The sequence below is a fragment of the Oncorhynchus masou genome, unplaced genomic scaffold, assembly GCF_036934945.1.
Source record: "Oncorhynchus masou masou isolate Uvic2021 unplaced genomic scaffold, UVic_Omas_1.1 unplaced_scaffold_1461, whole genome shotgun sequence".
Classification (NCBI taxonomy): Eukaryota; Metazoa; Chordata; class Actinopteri; order Salmoniformes; family Salmonidae; genus Oncorhynchus; species Oncorhynchus masou.
Window position 1 is genome coordinate 1 of NW_027004595.1, and position 22,606 is coordinate 22,606.

A 22,606-nucleotide genomic window follows, 5' to 3' on the forward strand; every position below is an offset into this window, starting at 1 on the left:
AGTGAGAAACATTACTATACAGAACATGTTCCTTTGTAACTCAGTTGGTAGAACATGGCACCTGCAACGTTATGGGTTTGTTACCAGGACCACCAATATGTCAAATATATGCACACAGGACTGTATATTGATTTGGATTGTTGAGTCGACTAAACTGCATAATTTATGGACAGCAGACTACAATACATGACACAGTCAATACAGCAGGCTATGGTGATGTTCATTGGATTATCTGCTAGCTAAAGCTACTAAAAGTACTGTACAACAGAGGAGGCTGGTGGGCGGAGATATAGGAGGATGGACTCATTGTAATGGCTGGAATGAATGGAACACTATCCATTAATTTTATTCCTATTACTGCCAAAGGAATGAGGACGTAATATGAGGACTGGAGGCTGCAGTAATGTTGAGATGCCAGTAGGTGGCGCTCTAGTCTAGAACACTGGAACCTTCAGTACCACTTTGAGGCAGCTGATGAGGAGTGATGGGAATGGGTCATATTTAGCCTCTTTATAAAATCTAGGCCACTCCTCAAATATACAAATGCAACTATTTTCTGACATGTTGTTTATGCACGTTAATGTCTTAACATCCTGACTGGGCTACTTTTGAAAGGTGTCAACCACAGAACTCACACTTACAGTAGGACACTTCTTGTTTCTCTGCACTGCCAGTAAGTGTTGTTGGTTCAGGTGAACTGACTCAGCATCACCTCCCTGTTAACCAGGGTAGGGAGAAGTGTTGACATCTATACTGTGTAGGATGTGTGTTTGTACTTTTCTACGTCCATAACAGCCAGCTCTCTAGACTTTGATGCAGACTCAATGGGCCTTATGTACCTTCCCCTACAGATAGTGTCTGTACTTGTGTGTGTGTGTGAGTCACTTGTTTTAGCCTCACAGCTTGGTGATAGGAGCTATCATTGAATGTGATGGTCAGTCTTCTAGGACCAGACTGATAGGGAGTAGGGCTGACATCTATACTGTGGAGGATTTGTGGTTTAACTTTCTACATCCATAACAACCAGCTCTCTAGACTTTGATTCAGACTCCATAAACCTAATATATACCATCTAGCAGACACTTCTATCCAAAGTCATTCACTCAGTCATTACAGTCATGGGTGCATAAATCCTTCATATGTGGAAGTCCCAGCAGGAATGGAACCCATGAGCCATTCTGTACAAACTGAGTCACACAGAACTACTCTATTCACACTTAGAGTAGGAGTGCGTATCTAGGGTCAGTTTTGCCTTTACATCTATGATCAATAAGAAATTAACCTTGTAAATATTGAATAACTATTTTTTTCTAATATTTTTTGAGTTACAGCAAACTCGGAATCTGATAATAAGAACTTTTGACCAAAACGTTTTATATCTGAATTAGGCAGCCTGGAGGTTCAGTTATATTCTGCATAACTATTATTTAGTATCTGTCTGAAAGAATCATCAGACTTGTGAGACTAAATATGAATGAATGTATTACTTCATATGGTCCTGTAACATGATACACATAATATAAGTTTGTGTGATTTAAAAAAAAAGTTTTATGACAAAGTTAAGGCACAATTTTGCCTCAATGTCCAGGAAAGAGTTCTGCTTGATGCAACGTTTCTTATCGCTTAAAATAATCATGTATGAAGTGTGATATTTTTTGTAATCAACCTTTCAGAATAAACTTAATTGTCATTGTTTTCACCTTGTTATAACAGTATCTTCTGTGGAGAGAAAACGAAAGCTTTCAACATCTCACCTCTTGTACTTTACAGTACATATAGTAACTACAAATAATACATTTACATTGGTTTGTAGAACAATAGTGTTTTATTCACCTTCAACATCATCATGTCAGTACAAAATAAACACAGACACTTTCAGAAGGAGCAATGTCCAGTTACATGAAATATGATGTATTGCCATTTTAAAACACATCATGCAGACACATTATGACATCATGGATGTTTGGAGTGTTGAAGGTAGCTGCACCAGCGAGGGAATTCCACTCCGGAACACAAAGATGGAACATACCGGAATGTTCGATGATTGATAATATTGCATCTCACAGTTAACAAGTTCAGATTATTTCTTGATTTAAAGCCTTTGTCCAAAGATGAATATCCACCATTTTGTCCAAATAGTAGTTAGAGAATAGAATACATCATTGTTTAGTGAGAATGTAATGTCATATGTTTCTTGACCCCTAACTAGTGTCATACTTTCCCAGGTAGGAAGGAGGAGTTAGGGGTGGATGGGAGGGTGAAGATCCAATGGAGAGGTTTACCCCCCTGACAGTCCCATTGAGTCTGATTATGGGATAGAACATGGGGTGGGGGTAAATATGGGCGTCCCTTCTGATAGGCCACACCCACAGGAAGTATCACTAAGTGACGTTGTTGAACAGATGCATGGACTTCTGATTGTTCTCATCCTGGACGGGAGGCAGGAAGGGACAAAAAGCACAATGGGTAAGAAGCAGCTGGAGAGAAGGTTTAGTTATATTTTCATGTATCTCTCCTCCTAGAAATCCTGTTGTATAAGAACCCAAAGTGAACCGGAGGGCCTTGTTGTGGTCACAATAACACCCTTTGACGTCCCTGTGGTCCTTCACACATTCCTGAGTCAGTACCTAGGGATTAGTAGAGGTCATCCAGACCGTTTTTACATGTGTAACAGCTGGATCTCGTCTGAGCGGTTAGCTGGATATGCCGAGACCTGCTGCGTACTTAATGCTGAGTGGTTTAGGTTCTGCCCACTATAGTGCTGTCTGGTTAGAACATGGTGTTGAGGCCCGTCTCTCTACTCTTGATGGTCACCACCACCACATACATGCAGACACATCTGTTTCCATTTGAAGATGTTTTATATTATTGTGTGGTTATATTCGCTGGTCTCACACTGCAGTAAGGAACTGCATGTCAAAAGTCTATCAGCAACACAACACTTCTTCTCAAGACTGACCATGTCGTGCACTAACTGAAGGTGAGGGAGGCGGTGTCCTGCAGCACATCCAAGCACCCTGATTGGTTGGATGAACAGCGGTGCAAAGGGTGATTGACAGGGCTGCAGGCCAATCAAGTTGAGAGGGCATGTAAACACACACGGTCATACCATACCCATAGGGCTCTGGTCAAAGGAAGTGCACTATTTGGGACGCAATCAGTGTAAAGAAATGACAGTGGCATATTGTACTACTACAGACATCAGTGTTTGGGTGATTAAATGTGACTTTGTCAAGTAGCCAATGTTGTGTTTCACCATTCTATCTGATTAATTGAATGTGTTTGTAGAATAGAATGAATGACATCATGGAACTGTCCAAATGTAAATGGAACTTTGACCTGTTCCATGTAGAACTCAGAGGGACAAGGCAACACATTCTAAGATATTATAAACATTCCATATAGAACAGTCAACATATTGTTAACATGGTTCTGTATTTATTGAAAGTGAAATGGGAGACATTTTGTCTATTATAGAAATGTAGGACCCTCTCTAATACAGTAACCTCCGTTCTCTGACATGCTGTTCTGGTCCTCATGCATGTTAATGTCTTAAAGAGGAAGGAAAGGACTGTTCTGCATCAGCTACTTGTGTTCTGACTACTATAAATATGTATCAACCACAGAACACACACTTACCAGCAGTTCCCACTCAATACCAGTCAGTTAACTCACTGTACAAGACCTCTCCCCTTCAGTCTGTAAGTACTCTTGATATCTTGAAATATAGTTTTTTGTTTTTAGCCGTAAGTCATCTCCTCAAGGGTCTCAGGCTTGGAGTGCTGATCTAGGATCAGGTCCTCCTGGTCCATATAATTATGATCTAAATGGGAAAACTAATGCTAGATCCTTCTCTGAGACACTTTGTGAATACAGACACTATCATATAATGATGATATAAAAGGTGTGTGTGACTTGTTGTTTATCCTCACAGCTTGGGGATAGGAGGTGTCATTCAAGCTGGTGGTAACTGCCTTGCTCAAATTGGCAGAGGTTTCCACCTTGCCAGGTCAGAGATTTGAACCAGTAATGTTTCAGTTACTGGCCCAACATTCTTAACTGCTAGACTACCTGCTGATACCACTGACAAACCATATTACCAAACTATTATGAAGAATGTGATTTACATACCATCCACCCAAGGCTGTGATGATGATGTGTTGTTATACCTGCATCCCAAATGACACCATATTCACTATAGAGTGCACTACTTTTGACTAGAGCCCTACCTGCTGTCCCTGATGGTTTGTATGTAGTTATTCACCAGCTACAGAGTGAGTTGTTGTTTATGTTTCTCAGACTGCAGGGTGGGAGATGCAACAATGTCCTTGAGAACAGCAGGAAGTGTGTTGGTGGTCTTTCTCTGGTCTGTAGCAGGTATGGTCTCATTCTTATCTTTTAGTTGCTCTGTTTATCAATCTACAGACATTTCTAAAAGGATAAGAATCATAATGTTATTCTGGTGTGTTCTGTTAGGCGTCTCCACTTCACTTAAATAGTTATCTTTCACACCTCACTGAGTGATGCTTATCTGTGGTTTCCATTCACACTCAAATCAGGAACTATGGCAACAAAGTGTTGGCAAACCCTACAGTCACTGTGAGGCAATATATCTTGTCTTCATTCTGATACCATTGTGTTGTGTGACTTTGTGTTTCAGTGGTACTGGGTCAGTATGGCTGGAGTGTGACATACACCACTCAGAGTATCTGTACCTTGAAGGGGTCATCAGTGGATCTGTTCTGCTCTTACACATATCCCAGTGCTTATACGGTCACAACAACCTTCTGGTTCACTAAATGGGGGACCGGTGTACAACCTAAAGATCTAGGTCAGGACCCAGAGTATGCAGGTCGTCTGGAGTATCATGGGGATAAGAAGAAAGACTGTACCCTGAGAATCACAGACCTGAGAGACAGAGACTCAGCTGAGTACAAGTTCAGATTTCTAACAGATCAGACCAGAGGGAAATATTCTGGAAGTCCTGGAGTCACTCTGTCTGTAACAGGTACAGTAACATGCTTTATACTGCTAATCTGTTGAATTAATATCTACTGTCCATTTAGGTCTAGAAATTGGATTTGCATATATGAAACAGATTTAATAATTAAATGAGTTTGAGAATGTCTTGCATCATGTGATTAAACTATAGAACAGGTGATTCAGGGTTTTAATGTTGTGATCTTCTCCAGCTCTGCAGGTGAAGGTGACTCCTGCTGGTCAAAGGGACAGAAGACACTGACCTGTATCACCACCTGTACTCTGACTGACAACCCCACCTACATCTGGTACAAGAACGGACAACATCAAATGAGAGAACCTCCCCCAGTACAAATACTCAGTCTACACTAACAGTAAAGACAGCTACTCCTGTGCTGTAAAAGGCCATGAGGATCTCCACTCTCCTGCAGTGTGTGAGTGTGAATTTAACTCAGTATTCTAGTATACCTTTTCAAGTATAACTCTTCTGTCTGCTAAACAGGCCTCACAGTTGTGACTGCAACACTTTGACAAGACAGGATGGCATAACTACTTTAGATTAGTGAAGCTCATAATTCCACTGTGTAAATGATGTCCTCTTTATGTTTCAGGTGTTCAGGGTCAGAGCTGCAACAGAGTGACTTACACCAAGAGGAGAATCTGTGTCTTGAAGGGGTCAACAGTGGACATATCCTGTACTGTTGGTTATTATTCCACCACATCATCATTCTGGTTTAGAAGTGATAAGTCGACCCCTGAAGACCTAACCAGAGACCCAGGGGGATGCAGGTCGTGTGAAGTACACTGGAACATACAGAAGGTCCCTCCACCCTGAGAATCTCAGATCTGAGAGAGGAGGACTCAGCTGAGTATCGCTTCACTTTTAAAACAGACAACATTGAATGGGGTCATAGTTTCCCAGGAACAACTCTGTCTGTCACAGGTAATACTACACTGTATGATACAACTGTAAATCATATTTAATTACAGGAGAAATACATTGACCATCCTGTTGACACAGAGGTGTATGTGGTTTTATACATATTGTTTCAGGTCTGCAGGTGAAGGTGACTCCTGCTGCAGAGGGACAGAAGACACTGACCTGTAGCACCACCTGTACTCTGACTGACAACCCCACCTACATCTGGTACAAGAATGGACAGAATGTACAAGGTGTCTCCTCCCCCATGTACTCCATCAGCAGTGAGGATGCAGACAGCTACTTCTGTGCTGTAAAAGGCCGTCTCAGCTCTCCTGCAGTGTGTGAGTACAGCACAATAGTACAGTATTCTACTTAGCAAGTATCATGTATTCAGGCAAAAGAGACCTCTTACTTTATCAATCATTACAGAACAAAAATATATTTTTTACTAATTAATATTACTTTGACAAAACATTTGGTATTTTACATCAGATAAACCAAAGACCTCAGTGTCAGTCAGTCCCTCTGGTGAAATAGTGGAGGGCAGTTCAGTGACTCTGACCTGCAGCAGTGATGCCAACCCACCTGTCCAGAGTTACACCTGGTGGTACAAGAAGAATGGAGGTGACTATCAGAGTATGACAGGACCACAGCATGTCTTCAGTCACATCCAGTCATCTGACAGTGGAGAGTACTACTGTGAGTCCCAGAATGAGATGGGGACAGACAGGTCTGGGACCATCAACATGGATGTGAAATGTGAGTAAAGTACAGCTCAGTGTTTCAATGAGAAGGTAGCAAAACAATTATAATTAAATGAAGTAGTCCTTAAGCATATCATCTCCAAATGAGTATTTGTTAACTTTTGTGTAAGTTAGAGTTTTAGATAGTTCTCTAACTAAACAGATAATTTATTTTTGACATGACATGTCATTTGTAAAATACTACTGTGGTAAATATACTACTGTGGTAAATATACTACTGTGGTTATACTACTGTGGTAAATATACTACTGTGGTAACTATACTACTGTGGTAAATATACTACTGTGGTAAATATACTACTGTGGTTATACTACTGTGGTAAATATACTACTGTGGTAAATATACTACTGTGGTAAATATACTACTGTGGTAAATACTAAATATACTGTCACTGTGGTAAATATACTACTGTGGTAAATAAATAGATATACTACTATCTAACTGTTGTTAAATATCGTACCAGATAAAGAACCCCTCACTAAAATGTTAAATATAAACAGTGTGGTTAGATATACTACTGTGTAAATATATCTACTGTGGTTCAATATACTACTGTGTTAAATATACTACTGTGGTAAATATACTACTGTGGTAAATATACTACTGTGGTAAATATACTACTGTTAGAATTAGTAGTGGAAACTGTGGTAAATATACTACTGTGGTAAATATACTAGTCATATCCCTCTGACAAATGATAAACCAAAGAACCCCCAGTGTCAGTCAGTCCCTCTGGTGAAATAGTGGAGGGCAGTTCAGTGACTCTGACCTGCAGCAGTGATGCCAACCCACCTGTGGACAAATACTGGTACAAACAGAAGAACGTAACCTCACCAAAAGCATCAGGACAGAGTAAGCATCATGACTCATCTCTGAGGACAGAGGAGAATATTACTGTGAGGCTGAGAATAAATATGGACTCTTCTTCTGTGTTTGTGGACGTTCAGTGTAAGTTCACCTCATCTTTAATCAGAGAATCACATTTAAATTCATATGGAAACAGAGAATTCAATAACAAGATAAACACTGTTGTTACAGTCCACCAGATGGCCCAAGGAACACCTCAGTGTCAGTCAGTCCCTCTGGTGAAATAGTGGAGGGCAGTTCAGTGACTCTGACCTGCAGCAGTGATGCCAACCCACCTGTGGACAAATACACCTGGTACTTTCAAAATGAGACTTTTCTAAATGGATGTGGACAGATGTACAACATCAGTAACTTCAAGTCAGTGGACAGTGGACATTACCACTGTGAGGCCTGGAATAGAAGAGGATCTAGGAACTCTACAGCTCTGATGATCATTTTACCAGGTGAAGTTTCAGCTTATATATTTCTACACAAAATTATGTTTCAAGCTAATATTAATAATTGTACTTTGGAATCTTATCATACTTTGTGTTATAATTATATATACATTCAGATTAGATCAGTTAACACATATTGTACTGTTGTTCCCATATCATCCCTATTTTATTATAGTGAAACAGACCTCAGTCCTGACTGCAGCTGTAGGAATCACAGAGGTTCTGGTTCTCATCCTCTGTCTCTCTGGACTCATGTGGTTCAGGTGAGTGATTCTTTTAAAGATTATTTCACTAACTATTTTTTATTAAATGACTTTGTTCATTGATTAATAATAAATGTTCATTCATTCAAGAATAAAAATGTAAATTAATGTGCAAAAACCAGGAAGAAGGCTGTTGGAATCAGAGAATGTACAGGTGAGTCTGTTGGAAATCCAATCCTCTGACACAAGAATCAGAGACATCAGAGAATGTACAGGTGAGTCTGTTACAATCAGATTATTTGTAAACAGAGAATTGCTTTGTGGAACATTTCTACTCATCATGTTGTCTGTCCTCTTCCCCACCAGGGAGACTCTAGTCCAGTGTATGAAAACATCTCAAGCATGTCCACAGCCTCTACTGCAGCACAGACAGCAGCCACAGTCGACCAGGATGATGTTCACTATGCCAGAGTCCACTTCTCTCACTCCAAAACCAGGAAGTGCCTCTGTACTCCACCGTCCAGCTGTGTAAACCCCAGAAACAGGATGTCCAGTACGATGCTGTTGGAAATGTCAACAGTGCTGCCACCAGGTGAGTCGAGCATGTCTGCCATAGATAACATAGAGACATTTCTGGAGCATTTTTTAAAACAACATAGAGCCTAAAAGAGCATTGTTACACCACATTAAAACAACATAGAGACATGTCTGGAGCATTGTGAATACAGGTGAGTCTGTTGGAATCACATTAAAATAACATAGAGACCCTGGAATCAGCTTCACCACATTAAAACAACGAGGATGAGGAAGTGAATTAGATGGAATTGGAGAATGTACAAGTCTGTTGGATAGAGCATTGTCACCACATTAAAACAACATAGAGCTTTGAGGAACATTTCTATTATGTTGTCTGTCCTCTTCCCACCAGAGCATTGTGAATAAATGTCCACAGCCTCTAAAAGACAAGCCACAGTACCAGGATGATGTTCCAAACTCCAAAAACCAGAAGCATTCCAGTGAATACACCACATTAAAATAACATAGAGACATTTCTGGAGCATTGTGAATACACCACATTAAAATAACATAGAGACATTTATGAGCATTGTGAATACACCACATTAAAACAACATAGAGACATTCTATTGTGAATACACCACATTAAAATAACATAGAGACATGTCTGGAGCATTGTGAATACACCACATTAAAACAACATAGAGCCAATTATAGAGCATTGTGAATACACCACATTAAAATACATGTCTGGAGCATTGTGAATACACCACATTAAAATAACATAGAGACATGTCTGGAGCATTGTGAATACACCACATTAAAACAACATAGAGAATTATAGAGTTGTAATACACCACATTAAAACAACATAGAGCCAATTATAGAGCATTGTGAATACACCACATTAAAATAACATAGAGCATTTCTCATTGTGAATACACCACATTAAAACAACATAGAGCCAATTATAGAGCATTGTGAATACACCACATTAAAATAACATAGAGCCATTTATAGAGCATTGTGAATACACCACATTAAAACAACATAGAGCCAATTATAGAGCATTGTGAATACACCACATTAAAACAACATAGAGCAAATTATAGAGCATTGTGAATACACCACATTAAAGGAGAAATATGCTTTTTTACAACCAAATGTCTATTTTGTATCTAAATGCCATGTTCCCAGAAGGGTCCAGACACCTTTTTTTGCAATTTCACTTGTTTTAGGGAAACCAGCAATTCACTTCCTCATCCTCGTTGTGCAGTACGGAGGCTCTGAAAAAACATGAACAAATGCTCCAAAAACACCCAAATCCATCCTTTTAAAACAGAAATATCTCAGTATAGTGATGCAGGTCTTTAGATGTTGCAGTTGTACACATGACATTGTGTCATTCTGAACTGTTCCAAACGGTATATTCCGTTTGTTGACTCCTGCTGTTTCTCCGTCCAAATGTTCTATTCTCCATGTATCAGGCTGCTAGAACGGACCAGAAGCATCGTTCAAGTCTCAACAACATGGAACATAACGTTACAGATTAAGTTCAGAAAGACACATTTTATGTGTACAACATCTGAAGAAATGCATCACTATAGACTACTTAGAGTGCCCACTAAACAACGAGGATGAGGAAGTGAATAGATGGTTGGGGATAGTTTCTCAAAAACGAGTGAATTCGCCCAAAGAAAATCTGACCCTCCTATAACATTCCAGTTACTTATGTTTCTAGATTTGGTTGTAAACAAAGCTTTACCTTGATTACAGCTCATTCATATGCAGCTGATTGGACGAGAAGACCATGACGTCATTAATAAGAGAAAGAGTTGACCCCTAGTGGCCACTAGTAATGGCATTTCCTTACAAACCCAACAATGAATGAGAGACTGGTATGTGTTCCAAATGGAACCCTATTCCCAATTTAGTGCAACTTTTCACCAGAGCCATATAGGCCTTGGTCAAAGTAATGCACTAAACGAGTATATGAAGGTTTTTAGTGGATGCAGACTGTTACATTTCTGTTTCTCTCTCTTCAGACCCACGGCAGCACAAGCAGCTGAGGAGGACTTTTCTGAGACTATAGTAGAGTCAACAAACCCAGAAGACCTGAACACAACAAACCCTGAACCAAGAAGACATGAACTCACCAAACCCAGAACCAAGAGTACCTGAACACAACAAACCCAGAACCAAGAGGACCTGAACACAACAAACCCAGAACCAAGAGGACCTGAACTCAACAAACCCAGAACCAAGAGGACCTGAACACACACAACAAACCCAGAACCAAGAGGACCTGAACACAACAAACCCAGAACCAAGAGTACCTGAACACAACAAACCCAGAACCAAGAAGACCTGAACACACCAAACCCAGAACCAAGAAGACCTGAACACAAGTTTGACATAAACAAACCTGTATATCTGGACCTGTATAGTCCAACTAAGTGATATTATTCCATCATAAGATACGCCATTTAGAAAAACACTTTTAACCAAAGTGACTTATTATCCTGTGTGGATACATCTTTTCATGCCGGTGGTCCCATTCCCCAATCACCCATTCACCATGCTGTACCAACTGAGCCACAGGACTACTGTATTCACACTGGACTGCTGATCTAGAGTCAGTTTAGCCTTTTAAAACTATGATGAATAAGATAATAATCATAATAAATTACATTTGTCAAGCACTTTTCATTATACAGAATAATATACAGAACCTTGTAAATCATTTTTATGTTAAATACACTTTAGAACTTTCATGTTTTAAGTAACATGGAACAGAATCTGAACACAATAACTTTGCTTTCCTTGGGTCCAGCTGTTTCTGAAACAGCCTCGATGTCCAGTTATATTTTATATGAAGGCTGAGAACATTATAAATATATGTTTTAATTTCTTCTTGATGTTCGCTCACAGGAACAATACTTATATTCTACAGTACCATTCTGTTACATTCTACAGTACTGTATTATTCTATTACATTCTACAGTACTGAACCATTCTGTTACATTTTACAGTACTGAACTTTTCTGTTACATTCTAATAGTACTGTACTATTCATTATACATAATCTACAGTACTGAAATCATTCTGTTACATTCTACAGTACTGAACTATTCTGTTACATTCTACAGTACTGAACCATTTCTGTTACATTCTACAGTACTGAACTATTCTAGTTACATTCTACAGTACTGAACTATTCTGTTACATTTTACAGTACTGAACTATTCTGTTATTTCGCATTTTACAGTACTGAACTATTCTATTACATTCTACAGTACTGAACTATTCTATTACATTCTACAGTACTGAACCATTCTATTACATTCTACAGTACTGAACCATTCTGTTACATTCTACAGTACTGAACTATTCTGTTACATTCTACAGTACTGAACCATTCTATTACATTCTACAGTACTGAACCATTCTGTTACATTCTACAGTACTGTACTATTCTGTTACATTCTACAGTACTGTATATTCTGTTACATTCTACAGTACTGAACATTCTGTTACATTCTACAGTACTGTACTATTCTATTACATTCTACAGTACTGAACCATTCTGTTACATTATACAGTACTGTACTATTCTATTACATTCTACAGTACTGTATATTCTATTATATTACACAGTACTGAACAGTATTCTGTTTACATTCTACAGTACTGAACTATTCTATTACATTATACAGTACTGAACCATTCTGTTACATTCTACAGTACTGAACTATTCTGTTACATTCTACAGTACCATTTCTGTTACATTCAGTACAGTACTGTACTGTACTATTACATTATACAGTACTGTACTATTCTATTACATTATACAGTACTGTACTATTCTATTACATTATACAGTACTGTATTATTCTATTACATTATACAGTACTGTACTATTCTGTTACATTATACAGTACCATTTCTATTATATTACAGTATACAGTACTGTACTATTCTGTTACATTATACAGTACTGTTTATATTCTATTACATTATACAGTACTGTACTATGTTACAGTATACAGTACTGTTTATATTCTGTTACATTATACAGTACTGAACCATTCTGTTACATTATACAGTACTGTACTATTCTATTACATTATACAGTAATATTCTGTTATATTCTACAGTACTGTTTATATTCTATTACAGTATACAGTACTGTACTGTTACATTATACAGTACTGAACTATTCTATTACATTATACAGTACTGTACTATTCTATATACAGTACTACTAGTACAGAACCATTACTGTTACTATTACAGTATACAGTACTGAACCATTCTATTACATTATACAGTACTGAACTATTCTATTACATTATACAGTACTGTTTATTTTCTATTACATTATACAGTACTGTACTATTCTATTACATTATACAGTACTGTACTATTATATTACAGTATACAGTACTGTTTACTATTCTATTACATTATACAGTACTGTATATTCTATTACATTATACAGTACTGTATATTATATTACAGTATACAGTACTGTTTCTATTCTATTACATTATACAGTAGTACTATGACAGTATACAGTACTGTACTATTACAGTATACAGTACTGTTTATATTCTATTACATTATACAGTCCTGTACTAGTATATTACATTATACAGTACTGTACTATTCTATTACATTATACAGTAGTACTATGACAGTATACAGTACTGTTTATATTCTATTACATTATACAGTACTGTATTATTCCATTACAGATGATACACATAATATATGTTTATTTGATATTTTCATATACATTTGTTATTGGTTTTATGACAAAGTTATGGTAATATTTTGCCTCAATGTTCTGATGCAACGTTTCTTTTCACTTTGTAGTGTCTGACTGTCATTCATGTGATGACATGTTATTTTATCAAATAGATTACCTAACGTTTAATTGATTACGTGATTGAATTAAATCATGCAACAATTAACTCACTAATAACCTGGGGCATGTTGGAGTGAACCATTAAGGAGAGAGCTGAGCATTAAATAGGTCTGGTTGCCAGGCTGAAATAGCAAGGACATGCACATTAAGAGAAGATGACACCCAGGCCATATGACACTCAGACTATACTCTATTTTAGAAAGAGTACATTAACCAAGACCATACATACATTTATGACAGCTGGACGTACTATGTTCAGCAGGTTACAGGAAGAAGATGGAAGCAAGATAACTGATGACTAACACGTGAAACATAAGCATGCAATGCACACATTATTTTTAGAACATGGAAAGAGTTCTACCATCATTATAACCTAACCAAAAGCAGATATGGGTGTTAGGAGTTCCCTCTTCCAAATTAACTCTTACAGATCTAAAACATACATTTCCCTATGTCGTCTTCTCTGTTGGAATCCTGGATCGTCCTGTAGGGTTCCTCACAGTCTCATTTTGTCCAACTAGTAGTTAGAGAATAAATTACATCATTGTTTAGTGAGAATGTGATGTCATATAGAATGAGTGATATGGTCTCCAACATGGCGTGGCTCTTGAGCCCCTAACTGTTGTCTGACCTTCCCAGGTAGGGGTGTCTATTTTGGGGGGCAGAGATGGGCTAGAGGTGGATGAGAGAGTGGAGACCCATGGAGGTGTACCTATTGCCCACCAAACTGTTGTAAGATCTACCCGGTTAGGAGTCTCTATTTTTTTTGGGGGGGGGGGACTAGGGACGGATGGGAGAGTGGAGATCCATGGAGGGGTACGTTTTACCCACCTGACAGCCCTAATGAGTCTGTGATTGGGGATAGAGGAGAGCACGGGGGTGGAAGCTGTGGGGCTAAATATGGGCACCCTGTCCAGAAATTCCTCAGTGGTGACCACACCATCTTTGTTCTTGTCCATTTTCTAACAGAGAAACAGTTGAATATGCAACCCTTTCTCCTCCCCGAGGGTGTCTCAGGAGGAGTGGGATATGCAACCCTTTCTCCTCCCCGAGGGTGTCTCAGGAGGAGTGGGATATGCAACCCTTTCTCCTCCCCGAGGGGAGTCTCAGGAGGAGTGGGATATGCAACCCTCCCCCCCGAGGGTGTCTCAGGAGGAGTGGGATATGCAACCCTTTCTCAGGAGGAGTGGGATATGCTCTCCTCCCCGAGGGTGTCTCAGGAGGAGTGGGATATGCAACCCTTTCTCCTCCCCGAGGGTGTCTCAGGAGGAGTGGGATATGCAACCCTTTCTCCTCCCCGAGGGTGTCTCAGGAGGAGTGGGATATGCAACCCTTTCTCCTCCCCGAGGGTGTCTCAGGAGGAGTGGGATATGCAACCCTTTCTCCTCCCCGAGGGTGTCTCAGGAGGAGTGGGATATGCAACCCTTTCTCCTCCCCGAGGGTGTCTCAGGAGGAGTGGGATATGCAACCCTTTCTCCTCCCCGAGGGTGTCTCAGGAGGAGTGGGATATGCAACCCTTTCTCCTCCCCGAGGGTGTCTCAGGAGGAGTGGGATATGCAACCCTTTCTCCTCCCCGAGGGTGTCTCAGGAGGAGTGGGATATGCTCAGGAGGAGGAGTGGGATATGCAACCCTTTCTCCTCCCCGAGGGTGTCTCAGGAGGAGTGGGATATGCAACCCTTTCTCCTCCCCGAGGGTGTCTCAGGAAGAGTGGGATATGCAACCCTTTCTCCTCCCCGAGGGTGTCTCAGGAGGAGTGGGATATGCAACCCTTTCTCCTCCCCGAGGGTGTCTCAGGAGGAGTGGGATATGCAACCCTTTCTCCTCCCCGAGGGTGTCTCAGGAGGAGTGGGATATGCAACCCTTTCTCCTCCCCGAGGGTGTCTCAGGAGGAGTGGGATATGCAACCCTTTCTCCTCCCCGAGGGTGTCTCAGGAGGAGTGGGATATGCAACCCTTTCTCCTCCCCGAGGGTGTCTCAGGAGGAGTGGGATATGCAACCCTTTCTCCTCCCCGGGTGTCTCAGGAGGAGTGGGATATGCAACCCTTTCTCCTCCCCGAGGATGTCTCAGGAGGAGTGGGATATGCAACCCTTTCTCCTCCCCGAGGGTGTCTCAGGAGGAGTGGGATATGCAACCCTTTCTCCTCCCCGAGGGTGTCTCAGGAGGAGTGGGATATGCAACCCTTTCTCCTCCCCGAGGGTGTCTCAGGAGGAGTGGGATATGCAACCCTTTCTCCTCCCCGAGGGTGTCTCAGGAGGAGTGGATATGCAACCCTTTCTCCTCCCCGAGGGTGTCTCAGGAGGAGTGGGATATGCAACCCTTTCTCCTCCCCGAGGGTGTCTCAGGAGGAGTGGGATATGCAACAAACTATTTCCATTTCACACCACACACACTGTACAGGTTACACGCTTCCATCTGAAACAGGGCAAATATAAGCACAACCTCTATCTGACCTTTTGGTCCTGGTTGTTCATAAGGTCTGAGTGCACCAATAAGGAGAAGGTTATGTCCGTGGGATCCTTTTAAAACACTTTATGGAAAACAAAGGCTGTAGACTTATCTAACCCTGGAGCCTGGAGCCTGGATCCAATTAGAAACCGTGCTAAAGCATTTAAAAGGTCATTTCCAAATCTGCTGTGTTCACCTTGAATGTGATCTCCACTAACGCATTAACTTTGCCTTTAAATAAACGTATTGTCTACAAGCACATTAGGATTGAATCAAGATCCCACAGTGGATTCGGAAAGCATTCAGACCCTTGATTTTTTCCAGATTTTGTTAAGTTACAGCCTTATTCTAAAATGGATGAAATTGTTTATTTTCCCGTCAATCTACACACAATACCCATTAATGACAAAGCAAAAACAGGTTTACATTTTTTTGCAAATGTATAAAAAATACTGAAATATCCCATGTACATAAGTATTCAGACCTGTGGTTAGTTCTGTCACCTAGAATAAGTTGTCGACATGCTCCATGGGTAAATTGTTCTGCATACAGGGGTGCGTTTTTATATTATTTAACCAGGTAAGTTGACTGAGAACACATTCTCATTTACAGCAACGACCTGGGGAATATTTACAGGGAGAGGAGGGGGATGAATCAGCCAATTGGAAGCTGGGGATGATTAGGTGACCGTGATGGTATGAGGGCAAGATTGGGAATTTAGCCAGGACACCAGGGTTAACACCCCTACTCTTATGATAAGTGGCATGGGATCTTTAGCGACCAGAGAGTCAGGACACCCGTTTAGCATCTCATCTGAAAGATGGCACCCTACACAGGGTAGTGTCCCCAATCACTGCCCTGGGACATTGGGAAAAACATTTAGACTAGAGGAAAGAGTGTCTCCTAATGGCCCTCCAACACCACTTCCAGCAGCATCTGGTCTCCCAACCAGGGACCAATCCTGATTAGAATCAAGCCAGCAGTGGGATGCAGTGGTATGCTGCTGACAAACACATCCCCATCATACGGTATCATAGATGGAGTGCAAGTATTGCACCGTATAGGGATTAGGGTGCCATTTGATACAGAAACAGTGTAAAAGAAAATGACATTGGCATGTTGTAACAATACAGACATCAGTTTGTAGCAGTGTTGTTAGAGAGGTAAAGAGAAAGGTTTTATGTTTGGGCGCCAGACAGGTATTAACCTGCTGAACTGAATAGAGTAGGATAGATAGAGAACCACTACCTGTTGAACTGAACAGAGTAGGATAGATAGAGAACCACTACCTGTTGAACTGAACAGAGTAGGATAGATAGAGAACCACTACCTGTTGAACTGAACAGAGTAGGATAGATAGAGAACCACTACCTGTTGAACTGAACAGAGTAGGATAGATAGAGAACCACTACCTGTTGAACTGAACAGAGTAGGATAGATAGAGAACCACTACCTGTTGAACTGAACAGAGTAGGATAGATAGAGAACCACTACCTGCTGAACTGAACAGAGTAGGATGTTAGAACCACTACCTGAACTGAACAGAGTAGGATAGATAGAGAACCACTACCTGTTGAACTGAACAGAGTAGGATAGATAGAGAACCACTACCTGCTGAACTGAACAGAGTAGGATAGATAGAGAACCACTACCTGTTGAACTGAACAGAGTAGGATAGATAGAGAACCACTACCTGTTGAACTGAACAGAGTAGGATAGATAGAGAACCACTACCTGTTGAACTGAACAGAGTAGGATAGATAGAGAACCACTACCTGTTGAACTGAACAGAGTAGGATAGATAGAGAACCACTACCTGCTGAACTGAACAGAGTAGGATAGATAGAGAACCACTACCTGTTGAACTGAACAGAGTAGGATAGATAGAGAACCACTACCTGTTGAACTGAACAGAGTAGGATAGATAGAGAACCACTACCTGTTGAACTGAACAGAGTAGGATAGATAGAGAACCACTACCTGTTGAACTGAACAGAGTAGGATAGATAGAGAACCACTACCTGTTGAACTGAACAGAGTAGGATAGATAGAGAACCACTACCTGTTGAACTGAACAGAGTAGGATAGATAGAGAACCACTACCTGTTGAACTGAACAGAGTAGGATAGATAGAGAACCACTACCTGTTGAACTGAACAGAGTAGGATAGATAGAGAACCACTACCTGTTGAACTGAACAGAGTAGGATAGATAGAGAACCACTACCTGTTGAACTGAACAGAGTAGGATAGATAGAGAACCACTACCTGTTGAACTGAACAGAGTAGAATAGATAGAGAACCACTACATGCTGAACTGAACAGAGTAGGATAGATAGAGAACCACTACCTGTTGAACTGAACAGAGTAGGATAGATAGAGAACCACTACCTGTTGTACTGAACAGAGTAGGATAGATAGAGAACCACTACCTGCTGAACTGAACAGAGTAGGATAGATAGAGAACCACTACCTGTTGAACTGAACAGAGTAGGATAGATAGAGAACCACTACCTGTTGAACTGAACAGAGTAGGATAGATAGAGAACCACTACCTGTTGAACTGAACAGAGTAGGATAGATAGAGAACCACTACCTGTTGAACTGAACAGAGTAGGATAGATAGAGAACCACTACCTGTTGAACTGAACAGAGTAGGATAGATAGAGAACCACTACCATCTGAACTGAACAGAGTAGGATACCACTACCATCTGAACTGAACAGAGTAGGATAGATAGAGAACCACTACCTGCTGAACTGAACAGAGTAGGATAGATAGAGAACCACTACCTGTTGAACTGAATAGAGTAGGATAGATAGAGAACCACTACCTGTTGAACTGAACAGAGTAGGATAGATAGAGAACCACTACCTGTTGAACTGAACAGAGTAGGATAGATAGAGAACCACTACCTGTTGAACTGAACAGAGTAGGATAGATAGAGAACCACTACCTGTTGAACTGAACAGAGTAGGATAGATAGAGAACCACTACCTGTTGAACTGAACAGAGTAGGATAGATAGAGAACCACTACCTGTTGAACTGAACAGAGTAGGATAGATAGAGAACCACTACCTGTTGAACTGAACAGAGTAGGATAGATAGAGAACCACTACCATCTCAACTGAACAGAGTAGGATAGATAGAGAACCACTACCATCTGAACTGAACAGAGTAGGATAGATAGAGAACCACTACCATCTGAACTGAACAGAGTAGGATAGATAGAGAACCACTACCTGCTGAACTGAACAGAGTAGGATAGATAGAGAACCACTACCTGTTGAACTGAACAGAGTAGGATAGATAGAGAACCACTACCTGTTGAACTGAACAGAGTAGGATAGATAGAGAACCACTACCTGTTGAACTGAACAGAGTAGGATAGATAGAGAACCACTACCTGTTGAACTGAACAGAGTAGGATAGATAGAGAACCACTACCTGTTGTACTGAACAGAGTAGGATAGATAGAGAACCACTACCTGTTGAACTGAACAGAGTAGGATAGATAGAGAACCACTACCTGTTGAACTGAACAGAGTAGAATAGATAGAGAACCACTACCTGCTGAACTGAACAGAGTAGGATAGATAGAGAACCACTACCTGTTGAACTGAACAGAGTAGGATAGATAGAGAACCACTACCTGTTGAACTGAACAGAGTAGGATAGATAGAGAACCACTACCTGTTGAACTGAACAGAGTAGGATATATAGATACCATCTGAACTGAACAGAGTAGGATAGATAGAGAACCACTACCTGCTGAACTGAACAGAGTAGGATAGATAGAGAACCACTACCTGTTGAACTGAACAGAGTAGGATAGATAGAGAACCACTACCTGTTGAACTGAACAGAGTAGGATAGATAGAGAACCACTACCTGTTGAACTGAACAGAGTAGGATAGATAGAGAACCACTACCTGCTGAACTGAACAGAGTAGGATAGATACAGAACCACTACCTGTTGAACTGAACAGAGTAGGATAGATAGAGAACCACTACCATCTGAACTGAACAGAGTAGGATAGATAGAGAACCACTACCTGCTGAACTGAACAGAGTAGGATAGATAGAGAACCACTACCATCTGAACTGAACAGAGTAGGATAGATAGAGAACCACTACCTGTTGAACTGAACAGAGTAGGATAGATAGAGAACCACTACCTGTTGAACTGAACAGAGTAGGATAGATAGAGAACCACTACCTGTTGAACTGAACAGAGTAGGATAGATAGAGAACCACTACCTGTTGAACTGAACAGAGTAGGATAGATAGAGAACCACTACCTGTTGAACTGAACAGAGTAGGATAGATAGAGAACCACTACCTGTTGAACTGAACAGAGTAGGATAGATAGAGAACCACTACCTGTTGAACTGAACAGAGTAGGATAGATAGAGAACCACTACCTGTTGAACTGAACAGAGTAGGATAGATAGAGAACCACTACCTGTTGAACTGAACAGAGTAGGATAGATAGAGAACCACTACCTGTTGAACTGAACAGAGTAGGATAGATAGAGAACCACTACCTGCTGAACTGAACAGAGTAGGATAGATAGAGAACCACTACCTGTTGAACTGAACAGAGTAGGATAGATAGAGAACCACTACCTGTTGAACTGAACAGAGTAGAATAGATAGAGAACCACTACCTGCTGAACTGAACAGAGTAGGATAGATAGAGAACCACTACCTGTTGAACTGAACAGAGTAGGATATATAGAGAACCACTACCATCTGAACTGAACAGAGTAGGATAGATAGAGAACCACTACCTGCTGAACTGAACAGAGTAGGATAGATAGAGAACCACTACCTGTTGAACTGAACAGAGAACAGAGAGGATAGATAGAGAACCACTACCTGTTGAACTGAACAGAGTAGGATAGATAGAGAACCACTACCTGTTGAACTGAACAGAGTAGGATAGATAGAGAACCACTACCATCTGAACTGAACAGAGTAGGATAGATAGAGAACCACTACCTGCTGAACTGAACAGAGTAGGATAGATAGAGAACCACTACCATCTGAACTGAACAGAGTAGGATAGATAGAGAACCACTACCAGTTGAACTGAACAGAGTAGGATAGATAGAGAACCACTACCTGTTGAACTGAACAGAGTAGGATAGATAGAGAACCTCTACCTGCTGAACTGAACAGAGTAGGATAGATAGAGAACCACTACCTGTTGAACTGAACAGAGTAGGATAGATAGAGAACTGAACAGAGTACCACTACCTGTTGAACTGAACAGAGTAGGATAGATAGAGAACCACTACCTGTTGAACTGAACAGAGTAGGATAGATAGAGAACCACTACCTGTTGAACTGAACAGAGTAGGATAGATAGAGAACCACTACCTGTTGAACTGAACAGAGTAGGATAGATAGAGAACCACTACCTGTTGAACTGAACAGAGTAGGATAGATAGAGAACCACTACCTGTTGAACTGAACAGAGTAGGATAGATAGAGAACCACTACCTGTTGAACTGAACAGAGTAGGATAGATAGAGAACCACTACCTGTTGAACTGAACAGAGTAGGATAGATAGAGAACCACTACCTGTTGAACTGAACAGAGTAGGATAGATAACAGAGAACCACTACCTGTTGAACTGAACAGAGTAGGATAGATAGAGAACCACTACCATCTCAACTGAACAGAGTAGGATAGATAGAGAACCACTACCTGCTGAACTGAACAGAGTAGGATAGATAGAGAACCACTACCTGTTGAACTGAACAGAGTAGGATAGATAGAGAACCACTACCTGTTGAACTGAACAGAGTAGGATAGATAGAGAACCACTACCTGTTGAACTGAACAGAGTAGGATAGATAGAGAACCACTACCTGTTGAACTGAACAGAGTAGGATAGATAGAGAACCACTACCTGTTGAACTGAACAGAGTAGGATAGATAGAGAACCACTACCTGTTGAACTGAACAGAGTAGGATAGATAGAGAACCACTACCTGTTGAACTGAACAGAGTAGGATAGATAGAGAACCACTACCTGTTGAACTGAACAGAGTAGGATAGATAGAGAACCACTACCTGTTGAACTGAACAGAGTAGGATAGATAGAGAACCACTACCTGTTGAACTGAACAGAGTAGGATAGATAGAGAACCACTACCTGTTGAACTGAACAGAGTAGGATAGATAGAGAACCACTACCTGCTGAACTGAACAGAGTAGGATAGATAGAGAACCACTACCTGTTGAACTGAACAGAGTAGGATAGATAGAGAACCACTACCTGTTGAACTGAACAGAGTAGGATAGATAGAGAACCACTACCTGTTGAACTGAACAGAGTAGGATAGATAGAGAACCTCTACCTGTTGAACTGAACAGAGTAGGATAGATAGAGAACCACTACCTGTTGAACTGAACAGAGTAGATAGATAGAGAACAGAACTGAACAGAGATAGATAGAGAACCACTACCTGTTGAACTGAACAGAGTAGGATAGATAGAGAACCACTACCTGTTGAACTGAACAGAGT

At 40.6% G+C, this 22,606-nt stretch overlaps 1 protein-coding gene across 1 annotated transcript; it reads left to right on the top strand.

Annotated features, from left to right (window-relative positions):
• Positions 1-3,622: 3,622 nt before the first annotated feature.
• LOC135530931 (B-cell receptor CD22-like) lies at positions 3,623-10,870 on the top strand. Its single transcript, XM_064959099.1, has 11 exons — positions 3,623-3,701; positions 4,300-4,377; positions 4,661-5,008; positions 6,034-6,243; positions 6,395-6,661; positions 7,411-7,614; positions 7,713-7,976; positions 8,146-8,233; positions 8,540-8,549; positions 8,671-8,765; positions 10,735-10,870. The coding sequence occupies exons 2-11, from the start codon at positions 4,323-4,325 to the stop codon at positions 10,868-10,870; spliced, it is 1,677 nt and encodes a 558-aa protein (XP_064815171.1). The 5' UTR covers positions 3,623-3,701; positions 4,300-4,322.
• The last annotated feature ends 11,736 nt before the right edge of the window (positions 10,871-22,606 follow it).